Here is a 12,500-nt window from a genome sequence, read left to right as displayed (position 1 = left end):
TTTAGGCATGGGAGCATTCATAGGTAATTATTTACACCAGACAAAAGGGGCTTGAAAATAAATACCTTCGTCTCTTCTGTAAACCTCCAGGTTTGTTTCCGTTACCACTCTTGACAAATCTGACATCAGCGTTTAATTTATGATAAGCATTTCAGTAGACAGTTTGTTTTTCTCTCCTTTATAAACAAATTTAAATGGTTATGTTTTAATGTTGTTTTTAATTTGGCTTTGGATTTACTTTTCATTCGTTCACACAGAGAATCATATTTTTTTTAATGATCAGACAAGAAGTATTTTTTAATGAGGATTTAAGTCGGTCAAACGTTTATTCACCCTATTGGCGCAACAAATGGTCTTTTAAAAAGACGCATTTCTGCTATTGACTATATCATTTATGAAATACGACTAATGCTCTTTTAAAAAGGTGTATTTTGTATAAATGACTGTGCTCTGTATGACACGAAAAAATATTATCTTTTGTAAAATTTGCATAAATGTAAATTGACTATATCCTATTTAAGACAGCAATAAATGGTCTTGTGTTTCGTACAATTTCTTCAGATTTTACAACATTCTACACTTCAGTGAGCATCAATATTAAATAGTTCTTTTTTAACCCAACAAAACAATAGACCATAAACAATTATCTTTTCAAGACGCATTTGGGGCATCGTGAATTGGGTCGTATCAGGTTAGATCTCCAACAATTTATTTAATGGTTTTCATTGTCGATCAAAACTTTTTACTTTCTAATTCTGAAAACATGCACATCAAGTATACGAGTGGGAAATAGTTCAGTTAAAAAAAATTTATTTTTTTCTGTCTTCCGCAGGTTGACAAGTTAATAATCTAATGAATATTTTAAATTTTGTCATGCTTAACTTTTGTTTTCTTAACACTGCCTTGGAATTTATTGAGTTTATCATATTTTACTAAGCTCTTAGAGCACATCTTGCTGGCGATGAAATATTTTTAGGGCTAAAAATACTAAATTGATCGAACTCTAAAAACATAAAATCTTATATTTATAAATCATATTCTACCGCAACCCCCCCCCCCCTCCCAACAAAAATTAAAAAAAAAAAAACGAAAGCAAAATCTAAAAAGAAAAGATGCCGAATTGTAAAAAAAAAGCCCAGGAATAGACGTTGACGATTTTAGCAGCTAAAATCTTTGAATTAGGCCCTAGTTTAACATTAAAAAGCCGACAAAAATATCCTCAAGTATAAGTCTCACACGATTTGCCTATTGACACTTATGTTATATATAACACGATATTTAAAGAGACGAGAACAGAGTGATTACTTTTTCCGATTTCTGTGAAAATAAAGCAACATTGATTATGTTCAATTACAAGATATTAATGAATTGGGGAAAACTCATCATGATTTTCCAGGTCCCCCATTGATGTAAGGGATTTTACTCATAAATTCAACCTTTGTCTGGAGTGGAAGAATGGAAATGGGTATTGTTAGATTCTCATGACTAGAAAGACACAACAGACGATTTGTACTGTATAAAGTCGAAAACTGTCTCCAATAATCGTCTTCAGTAATCGGGTGTTAAGTTTGACTTTGTTTATAATTCATTAATTATTTTAACGGGGTTTTTTTCTTACCCGCCCATATCTTCACATAAACCCCCCGTCCGGAACTAACCCTTCCCCATTAGTGTACCCCTCTCCCTCTTTCCCTATTCATAACAGTATATAGGTATCGTTACGATAGGCCCGTGCCTGTATCGATTACAGGGCTTTTGTCAATCTTTGTCTTTTGAATTGCTGCTTTATAACTCTAATCCTTTATGTATTTTTACCCTTTCACAGCGAGATTGAATTTGTTTCAAACCATAATATCATCCATAATTGGTTTTAGTTGTCTCGGGGCCTGACTGCTTTCACGAAGAGTTTAGTAACTGCGGTGTTACTCGGGAGTCACTGAATCCGGGATCGTGGTAACTGGTGCTATCTCCAATGAAAACTTCAATTATGTAACAATGTTAGTCGATAGTAAAATATAACCCCGCCTGTAAAGAATTAATCTGAATTCCAACTGGTCGCCATATGAAAAGACCTCCATGATTAATTGGATCGGGAGAGAGAGAGAGAGAGAGAGAGAGAGAGAGAGAGAGAGAGAGAGAGAGAGAGAGAGAGAGAGAGAGAGTATACGTAGAAATAATTTTAATGCTTATTTCATTTAATGTCTCTTTCATTTGGAATAATACCTTTATGATTTTCACGAATGCCATCTTGAATATTCATATTACATGTACTTCAGAAAGTGTTCATTTGAAATCATTTCTTATGTAACTCATTTGTGAAAGAAAACCTGATATCAAATCATATTTTGATCAAATATAACAAAATAAATTCGCTCCAAGTTTTAATACTGAGCACTTCTTAGAACTATTACAACAAAACAATGAATGGAAATAGCGAGTTTTACATGACCGTGACAATAAACAATGAGATTAGCAATATGATCCAACCAGAAAAACTAGAATTTGGTATAAAACCCCCTTATAAAAGATACGTTTCAAAGAAGCCAAAGTCTCAGTAATTATAATGACTCTTGTCATTTAATGTAAATTGAAAAAAAAAAAAACATGGCTGAAAGGAAAATGGCCTGCAATTTATTTTAACCGACTTGATAAAATGACAGATCTTAGATCCAGATCCCCGCTTTCTTTACCTAAACCTTCAACAAATCAAGTCGTCAAATTATTGAGCTCTTTATCTAAATCGTACGTCACGGGAGAAAATGAAGAGGAAGAAAATAATGCCCTTATACGACTCGATTTTTTTTCATCAAAAATTGCGTTATAATTGAGAACAGCGACAATAAAGTAAAAGAGAAGATAAGATACGGGGGTTTGTATATACCGTACTTCTTTAAAGAGCGGAGCTGATAATAGGATAATACGCTTCTTGCATTTGCTCAATACGTAGCCATATAATATACAAATCGATAAGACCAGTATTGAACATAGCGATCACGACGTCTCTGTTTTTCTAGCATTCCCCACACCAGAGTCGTATACTGACAAAACAATTTTTTTACATTTTGACCGTGAAAATTTAACCTCTAATTATCGATCGATTAAAGCATACCTCAACTTGTCAAAATTATAAAATCCGTTAATTCAATAAAAGTCAGGGGTTTAAGAAATCTTGACAAGTTAAATGTCATTTTAATCAAATGGTGTATGAAGTAAATGTGTCCTTGCCAAAAAGAAAAAAAAGGCCGTTTTTGTCAGGGCACGGTGGTTTCCAGTGATTGCTGTCTAAAAAGCAATCTGTTGTGCCAAGGGTCTGGCTGGTTCGGTGCTGCCATATTGATGACAATCCCGGTAATCCGATAGACGTCTTGACAAATGATTGTCCCAAGGACTGTGATCAGATTATAGCGACACTCCTATGATTTATCTCCCTTCCACCAATCACATATCAATATTTCAACGTCTCTAACATGGCCATTATATTTTGAAAAAGAAATGCTCAATGCGTTATGTATATGTTTAAGTATTAGTTATATCACTTCATTGCTTTACAAAATAAACCATATAAACAAGCATGCCGTCTACTGATTTAGTTCGGCAATTCCTGCTTTTAAAAAAACGAAAAACAAACAAATGACCTTCCTTAACAACCAAACGTGTTTCAGTGCTGGTTTCATTATTACACGTGACCTACCATCTCAAAACCCAGAGAAGTGAATTTTTTATTTAAAATGATTTTAAATGGGCACTTTGGACCTTTCGCAATATAAGGAATTGCATTTATTCTTTACAATACAGAAAAGATATCGATCCAAAGTTTGATATCTGTGGCTGAAAATGTCAATGTCGACTACCCTGTCATATCGATATACACACCGCTTTTGAGACGGCGTTGGCGTAATAAATTCAAATCGAGTCATTTAAACTTGTTGGAAAAATGAAAGTATCTTTATAACTGCTCACTCTCTTTGACTTTTCTATAATGTTTGTTTTCTTCTTCTTTTTGTGTGTGTGTATGTCCTTTAATGCATCGTCCCTTGCCTCTCTATTTTCTATCCTGTATTATGTCTCCCAGATCATTTCTTACAGGATACAATCTAATGTATACAGTTTCAGGCCATAATATCTATTACATTATTCTCTCTCCTTTCACATAGGCTTTCTGTTCTCCTCCTTTTCTCTTTTTTTTTCTCTCTTTGATATCTCTTCTCTCTCTCTCTCTCTCTCTCACACACACACACACACACACACACTCTTACTCCTCCCCCCCCCCCCTTTCCACTCTTCACATTCATCAAGTAAGTCTCTAATATTATATAACTATATTTAGTATTATATAACTAATATATAACTAAGCAATGCCATTTTTTTTCAACAAACGGAAAACAACCCAATTTTATGGAGTTCCCAATTGTGATTAGACTCACACAAAGTCAATTGTCAGACCATTCATGTGAAAACTAATTTCCGCCCCGATCATTGAATCACAACCGTGTTTTGACGCAGAGATTTCATTTCGGTCAGGGCAGCTAATGGCGAAGTTTGGCGATCCAATTAAGGTTTCTTCCAACAGCATAGAGATTGGGGTACAGGCGCTTTGGATACTATGTCAACATGCCACTGACGCCATGCATGGTGTTGGTTGGAGAAAATAAATCGTGGTCCTCCAAGACAAATTAATTTTACTTTACCATTTGGACAGACCCGTCATATCACACACGGTCGACGATGGGGAGCGATATCACAAGTTTGAAAAAAAAATATTAAAGCAATTTGTTCACATAGCTCTTCTAGATCGCCAAGTGGGTAAAGCATTGCCATTGATTACAACCGGATGTCCCAGATTCGAGCCCCACTGTCGGCATCTCGTTGTTTTCGTTAAGCAAGAATTCATTTTGCGGCGCTTCACTGCGGCTGATGCATGGGTTATTTCTAATCATTTCTCAAGTTATATTTTATAGACAGATTTTCCCTTGATATGAATAATAGGAGTTTTCTTTACTATTTTATCTATCTTTATTTACTAACTAAAGACCCTTGTTATAACAATTATCTAATCGGAGATAAGTTAATATGTTTTGGATACAGAACCAGAAAGAGTGCGATATCTGTAAAGCGTCAAATTACATGTCACAATTTATTTTTTTAATAGTAAAAATACAAGAGTAAATTATAAAATATTCCCTCTAATTATTATGCTACAGTATTCTCTTAATTCTTTTGTGGTGATCAGAGCAACCCGAGAAGTGAAAGAAAGAATAATGTTAAGTTTGATCAAGTGATCTTTGATCTTTATCAATATCGCTCCAAAACGCACTGGTTTTAGCAACAAAAACAGTAAAAGGAATGATCAACTAAAGGATTTCAGTACGTATTGTTGACCTATGATTGGTCTTGACCACGGCGCCGTAATTACAATAGAGGAGGTTTGGTGTGCCAGATCATTGCTATAGGAATAAATGTAAAACAAACACGCGCGGTGATAATCACCACCTCCCGATTGCCTTATCGCAGTCATTATCCCATGCCTGCCGTACTCTGACAAACACACTTGGTATATTTTTGGCAAGAAAAGTTTTACTTCAAATGTCGATTGATTAAAATGATTCTTAATTTGCCAACAACCATCAAAACCTGAGATTTCTTTGAACTCAAAATTTGAGAGTTTTTGACGTAGTGAGTCATTTCAAATCGATCGAAACTGACTATGAAATTTTCTGATCAATTTGGAAAGTGTTTTGTCGGAGTACGGCAGAACGGGTGATAGGCAGTTTGGAGTGTGAAGAAAGCTTTCGAGAACCCTTGGATTAATTAATCGTCCCAGTAAGTAAAAGCTAGGTTAACAGATCAATAAATGTAGAGTTAATTTTAAATCGAGAGGGAAATTTTAACATATACCGTTGATTTAATAAAACTTCGCTTCGTGCTCTGGAGGCAACCTGGAAATCTTTTGGTTTGATTCCCGTCCGCCGCAGCAGTGTACGGCCACGAGCAGGTCACTTCACCTTAGATCACATTATGCGGCGATGAATTGCGACTCACGCCTGGGATATTTAATTTCAGTCTTCCTTTGAAATAAACCCAAAATACAAATTTCCCAATGGAGATCAACAGAGAGAATTTTTATACAAGTAAATGAAGATCTGAAAAAGTGTGTATTAAACAGAAACAGACAAAGCAAGAAAGAAAAATACGAGAAAAGAAACATCCTAAAAGATCAGCCTGGAGAACTTTATCTTACACCAGTGATGACTCCCGAATTTGTCAATTTGCTACAGGTAAATGAGTGTGTTTAATATGAAAAAATATTGACCTAATAGGGTTAACGGGTTTACGATCGAATACTTCTATTCTCCGTCCTTCCCGTATCTGTATAACCGTTTGAGTTTATAGAAGTGACCCTCCGCATTTAGTATTTATTTAGTAAATCAGTACACCACCAGGGACCTTTCCTCATTTCCCATTTTTTTCTCATCCTATAGTTCATGGCACAACATTATTATTTTCATTATCGTACCACAGAACCACAAAGTGTGTGTACTCACCACATCATCGATATCCACTGTGGGAGGATCTGTCGTGGTGAGAGATTAACAAAATATTGGTGAAATTATGGGTTCTTTTAAAATGAGATTATTTAGTAATCGATCAAATAGTTATACGTTTAATCTCCAAAAAAGTAAAGAAGAAAAAGTAAGATGAGGTGAGAATGGGATTCAACGAAGAGAGGCGCAGAAATATTTAGGGGTTGAATTGTAAGTTGGAGAGGGGAGGGGGGAGAATTGATCTATACTATAATAAAGGAACGAAGAAGAAGAAGAAGAAGAAGAAGAAGAAGAAGAAGAAGAAGAAGAAGAAGAAGAAGAAGAAGAAGAAGAAGAAGAAGAAGAAGATCTATAATAAAAGACAGGAGGAGAATGTTTAAAATCCTATCCCACAAATATATTATAATGTACTACAAGGAGAAAGCAGATTTTAGGAACGCAAAAAAGAATTAAAACAATGAAGCATAGAGTTACACCTTAGCAAATCAAAATGAACAAATTTATAGCTTTGTGATATTTGCTCTGGATAAACACGTATTTAAAAAAATGACCTGAAAACTCGTCCTTTAAATATCGATCGATTTAGATGACCTTCACCTTTGCAGAAACTCTCAAACCTGGGACCTCGCGAGGCCTTCCTTAAAGCCCAGGTTTGAGAGTTAAGCCAAGATAATGATAATTTAAATCGACTGATACTTGAAGAACGAGTTTTCTGGCCAAATTTGTTAATACTTTATCTTTCCAAAGTACGACAATTAATTGGTAAAATAGAATAATATTCTGAGCTTAAAAGTGACTGTAAAAACCGCGTTGCATTGTCAAATTTGTAACCTATTGTCTAGAGACGTATTGTGTCAGGGAAAAGCGAGTGTGAGAAGATGATATGAACGTTAAAATAAACAAAAATGTGAGATTTTAGTTTCAGTTCTTGGCATTTTAAAAATCTATTTCTATTTAACATGTTGCTGCTTGAAGCTCGAAGAAATAAATAACAATAGGCAAATAGAATGGAAACTTCAATTCAATTAACGAGATATATATTGTGGACGTTTCGGGTTTCCCCTTTGTCAGCAAAACACGATGGATGAAACTAATAAAGACGAATGAGACGAGAGAATGTAAAAACAAACGCCTTTCTCTGAACTCTTATTCGTCTTAATAGTTGATTCATCGCATTTTGTTGACAAAGGGGAAACCCGAAAGGTCTAATTTGTGTGTCTCTTTAATTAATTTGAAGCTTCCATTCCATTTAACCATTGTTATTTATTCCAAGAAAACAAATAATTCAAATGTTAGCATTTCAAGCAACCCGACATTACACTGTTTTGTGGAGGTGGGTCAGAGTGGTGAAAAAAAGAAACTTACCGCTTTGGACGACTAGGACATTGTTAGGGAGTGTTTCCGGTCTAGGTGGCTTTACAGGGTGTAGAACCTGCTCGCAGAAATTCCTGGGTCTATCTTTACTGACGTCACCACTTGCGTGGACTCCCCTAAAGCCAGGCCTAGTCGCCAGCATAATTGGTGTGATGCCACTCGGTTTATCATTAGGCCATACCAATTCACTGCGGAGGAACTTGAACAAGTCGCTGCAGTGAGAAAAAATTGGTTTATAAATGAATTAATAATAATTACATTGCAATAATGCGTGTTTTATTTTCCACATTAACAAAAAGATTAAAATTGAAAGACTTCAGACTCAAACAATAGAATGGACGTTTCGGGTACAAACTCTTCACCACCTATTAAAAAAATAAGCAGTGCTCATTGCTTGTTTTATGGACGAAGGATTCGTACCTGAAACGTCCAATGTCTGTACTGATAATTTCCGATGCCTCTAATTTTTTTTCTCCTCTTTAGTATGTCTACGATATCATGCTTCGGATAGCCCTAGCCAATCATTTGTTTTAACAGTATTTTTCCACGTTGAAATAGAAAAGCAATTAGTCTGATTCACTTCTTTTTGAAAAAGGAGCAGATCTTACAACACTGTGAAAGCCATTCTTCTCGTAAAGATTATTCTATTGTCTTTACTGACACTGATATTTGGATATTTAGAGACTATCGCAGTTTTAAGTACAGTGATCGTTCCTTTCCAAATGTCTATAATTTTATAAAATGTTTGATTTGATCTTCCTTTACGTTGAATGAGAACAGGATAAGGAGATGTAAAATAAATATGTTAATATTGGATGTTTTCATCGAATCGCGAAATCTTTGATGTTGGACTCGCACACCACTCACAAAGGCATATTATTTCCCACCACTTCGCTCAATTTTGAATAATAAATTTATATAGGATATGACTTATAGAACAAAAACGTCTTCAGGTGCCCTTTAAATGTTTGTACATTTTTTCCTTCCCTAATTTTTATTGGGATAGAATTCCATATTTTGGGACCAATGCATTGAAATAATCTTTTGCTATAATTCTTTAGTCTATATCGTGTATTTTGCGGTTTTTCTGATGTCTAAGCACTGTCCTGTTAGTCATTATAGTCATCAATCATCTCGCTCAAAATAGATTAATTCTTTCAACCGAGTGAAATAAAAGAACGTAGCAATAGCAAGTCATTGTCAATCATGGAAATATTAAGTTCATCAAAGCCAAACGATTTAAAAAGAAGTGAATTTATCCCGTTTCCAATGATTTTTTAAAAAAAGAGCTTTTATATAGTGTATGCTATATTATATACTAAATGTGCTCACGGCGCTTTCCAAAGGGTCCCTGACCAACAGCAACACGTAACATGTAGAACGAGACATAAAGCCTGTTAGGCGATTTTACATTTTTTTTTCCGACAGAGACAACGCTGTTGACGGCTAGGTACTCATTTTAAACCTGAGTACGGTGAGAGAATGTGAGTAAAGAGTCTTTTCCAAGGACTCAACTATGCGCCGAGCGAGGCTCAAACCAAGGACCTACGATCCAAAAGCGAGTGTTATACCATAAGACAATGTAGCCATGATTTAAATGGAGGGTAACATTTATTGTTTGACATTGACAATGGTTAGTTAGAGCTCTCGTCCACGGAAAAGTTTTTTGTCAGAATTAACAGACACAACTTTTCAAGCACTGCATGATGGATAGAGGAAACTGGACAAATGTCTTTTATAAGGGCATACCATCGTGAGGTGCCAAATCGAAGAGTCGAACTCTCAGGCTTAATTTAGGTCCCGTTGTGCGTTGTTCAAGACTGTATTTCTACACCACAAGAAACACTAGCATGGCAACGTAATAACGTAAAAAATGTTATTGTCCATTTAATATCTTGTATTTAAAGGAAAGTGTCATTAGAAGTAAAATACTGCATCTATTCATTTCCAAAATATCTTTTTCCAAGAGCAATAATTTTATTTAGATTATTTTATTAAAAAAAAAATTTTTTTTTTGGTTTAAAATAAAACAAACATATTAAAAGCAAATTCTACAGATCCTAAACGAAAGATAAAATGTAATTAAGATAGTATTTGAATGATACATTTCAAAGGTAGTTGTTGTAGACTTGTAGTTGTTTTTTTTTTTTCATCTAGCCAAATATGTTTGATCTGACTTGAGGATACATAAGACTTGTATACTTGGAACAAAATTTACAATCATGATCACGCACATGTGTTAATTATAATGTTGCCGTGACAATGAATACCGTATTGATCCAAAATACAAACGAGGACACTTATAAAAAGTATAGACTAGAATCATACAAATCGTTAAAGATTACAAACCTACCAAGCTGGAAATACGGAATGTTGTCTTAATTATAATGTTTCGATGTTGGTCGTGCAGCACAATAATCCCAAGGCACAAGACACAAGCTTTGAATACTAATCCATAACTCCTGATTTAAATAAATTCGAGACGTACGATGTATTGGGAGAGGACACTGAGTTTAATCATCCGTGCCCTATTCGCCTGCTATCGACTTGTCAACGCGGATTCTAGATTTCAATAGCTTTGATAAGCAACCCAGGACTACCGTTAAACAGGAGTGAGGACATATACAGTAAATAGTGTACGTATGTAAAGTGTGTGTGTTGACATAATAAACGACAATCTGAATTGTTGCATTGTAATAACTGTATAACGGTTTATGGAGGCAATACGGTTTTATTGATAATGACGACAAAGCGGTAACGATATAAATCGTTGCTGTGAAGAATTCGCAATTTGTAAAACTGAGGTCAATGTCATTGAAATATAATTTCCCAGATTTCAACATGTTAAGGAATGAATTCCTTTTTCTTATGTCTGCCACTCTGTAGGAAATGTTAATTGAATGTTTATCTTTTCTTTTAAATTTTTGATGTATTTTTTTTTTAATTTAGATTTTACACTGTTACGTAAAATGTGAAAGGAATTGTTTTGTCGACACCCATCATGTGCAAAATACATTTTCAGTTCATTCTGTTAAATGTTTTTGTCTCATAGTAAAGGACTAAGTGTAAGATAATTTTTGAAATCAAATTAATGTGTGGCCCACACAAATTAAGGGGTTTGTATAGATGAAACGACCAGCACAAACTGAAAACGAAAGAATAAATAAGAGATCATAAAGATATACAAAATATGAATCTAAATAAGTAATTAATAACTATAGAAAACTGATAAAAATAAAAATCAGCATATAAATCAATCGATAGGTAACAAATAAATGAAATCATATTTCACGAAATATTCATGAAAATTAGTCGTTTTGAAGAGAATGATACGTATAAAATTAAATTAATGTATGGCATTTTAAAAATAGCAACTTATTGAAAAGATAGCAATCTTGACTAAGACTCAAGTCTTCGCAAATAAAACTGAAACAGGTGGACACAGACAATAGTAACCAATACTTACATTGAAGTCAAATATAAATATCCGACATGCCCAAAATAGTGTCAAACTGGCAGTGGTACTGAAATAAGGGTAGAAATTCCACGGCAACAACTTGGTTACCTCGCAATTCTTCTTGGTAACCAGAGGAATCGAGAACACCGACACTTCAGAACTCTTATCGTGCACAATACATATAAAATCAAGGGTTATCACGAGTACACTACATACTGCGAATAGTAATAATAATATCACCTCGACACCTGACAACTCGTTATAATATTGACAACCTTCTCTAGCACCCTATCTTAGAATCATTACCACCGCCGCTTCATTCCTCGGAGATGGGGAGATATTAGAGGCGAAGGCAACAGCAGCAGCGGCAGTATTAGTAGCAGTGGCCGTGCGAAAATCAACGATGTATGTAAAGCACCTATTCACTCGGCCCTTGACTACTGTGGGTGGAGGACAAAAGACACAATCAGGACCAAAGGGTTATAGACCGGCTATAGATTACTTGGAATGGCCTGGCCCCATTGATTCAAGAACGCAGGGACTGATAGAGATCGAAAACAAGCCGTTTGAAAGTGGCCATAATAATACAATACAACACAGTTGTCAGCAAAAGGCTTTCACGACAACATTTAGGAGTACTTGGGAATGACAAATGGGGAATTTTTCATAGCTCTCTCTCTCTCTCTCTCTCTCTCTCTCTCTCTCTCTCTCTCTCTCTCTCTCTCTTTATCTATCTACCTATTGATTTATCTACCTCTCTCCGTCTTCTCTATCTCTCTCCCGTCTGTCTCCCCTTTCTCTCCTTTCTCTTCCTTTCTCTCTCTCTGCATCTCTCTCTCTCTCTCTCTCTCGTCTCCCCCCCCCCGGTCCCCCGCCCCCCCCCCTCCCCCCCAATCCCGACAGCTAGCTTATTCTTAACTAGAAGTGATTATGAAGGCTATCATGAACTGCTTTATTTATATTGATTTTGCAAAACATAAAAATAAAAAGGTCAAATATCAATAAAACTGCATTTAATAGTTTATGCTCCACGCATAATGTTATTTGATATATCGATAGCTGTCTCGATATTCTGTCTTCAAAAAATGTTCTTCAAAATTCCAGAGTCGTGGCTACGGAGATTTAAG

The 12,500-nt window shown here is 35.2% G+C and overlaps 1 protein-coding gene across 7 annotated transcripts in view; it reads right to left on the bottom strand.

Annotated features, from left to right (window-relative positions):
- Nucleotides 1-12,500, bottom strand: part of LOC144962858 (regulator of G-protein signaling 22-like) — an 81,406-nt gene that overhangs the window by 64,361 nt on the left and 4,545 nt on the right. For 3 of the 7 annotated variants that reach the window (XM_078896201.1, XM_078896200.1, XM_078896204.1), the window contains exons 2-3: nt 7,908-8,128; nt 6,543-6,571 (exon numbers count right to left, since the gene is read on the bottom strand). In XM_078896201.1, the coding sequence (XP_078752327.1) occupies nt 6,543-6,571; nt 7,908-8,128 (250 nt within the window). Of the gene's footprint in view, nt 1-6,542; nt 6,572-7,907; nt 8,129-10,269; nt 10,546-11,382; nt 11,883-12,500 lie in introns of those variants that run through there. The other 4 variants (XM_078896202.1, XM_078896205.1, XM_078896206.1 and 1 more) reach the window with 3 other exon arrangements.

The sequence above is a fragment of the Berghia stephanieae genome, chromosome 1 (assembly GCF_034508935.2).
Source record: "Berghia stephanieae isolate SIO BIC M18660-M18661 chromosome 1, UCSD_Bste_1.3, whole genome shotgun sequence".
NCBI classification, from domain to species: Eukaryota; Metazoa; Mollusca; class Gastropoda; order Nudibranchia; family Aeolidiidae; genus Berghia; species Berghia stephanieae.
The sequence above is the reverse complement of the archived record's forward strand: the minus strand, read 5'-3'. Positions and strand labels throughout refer to the sequence as shown.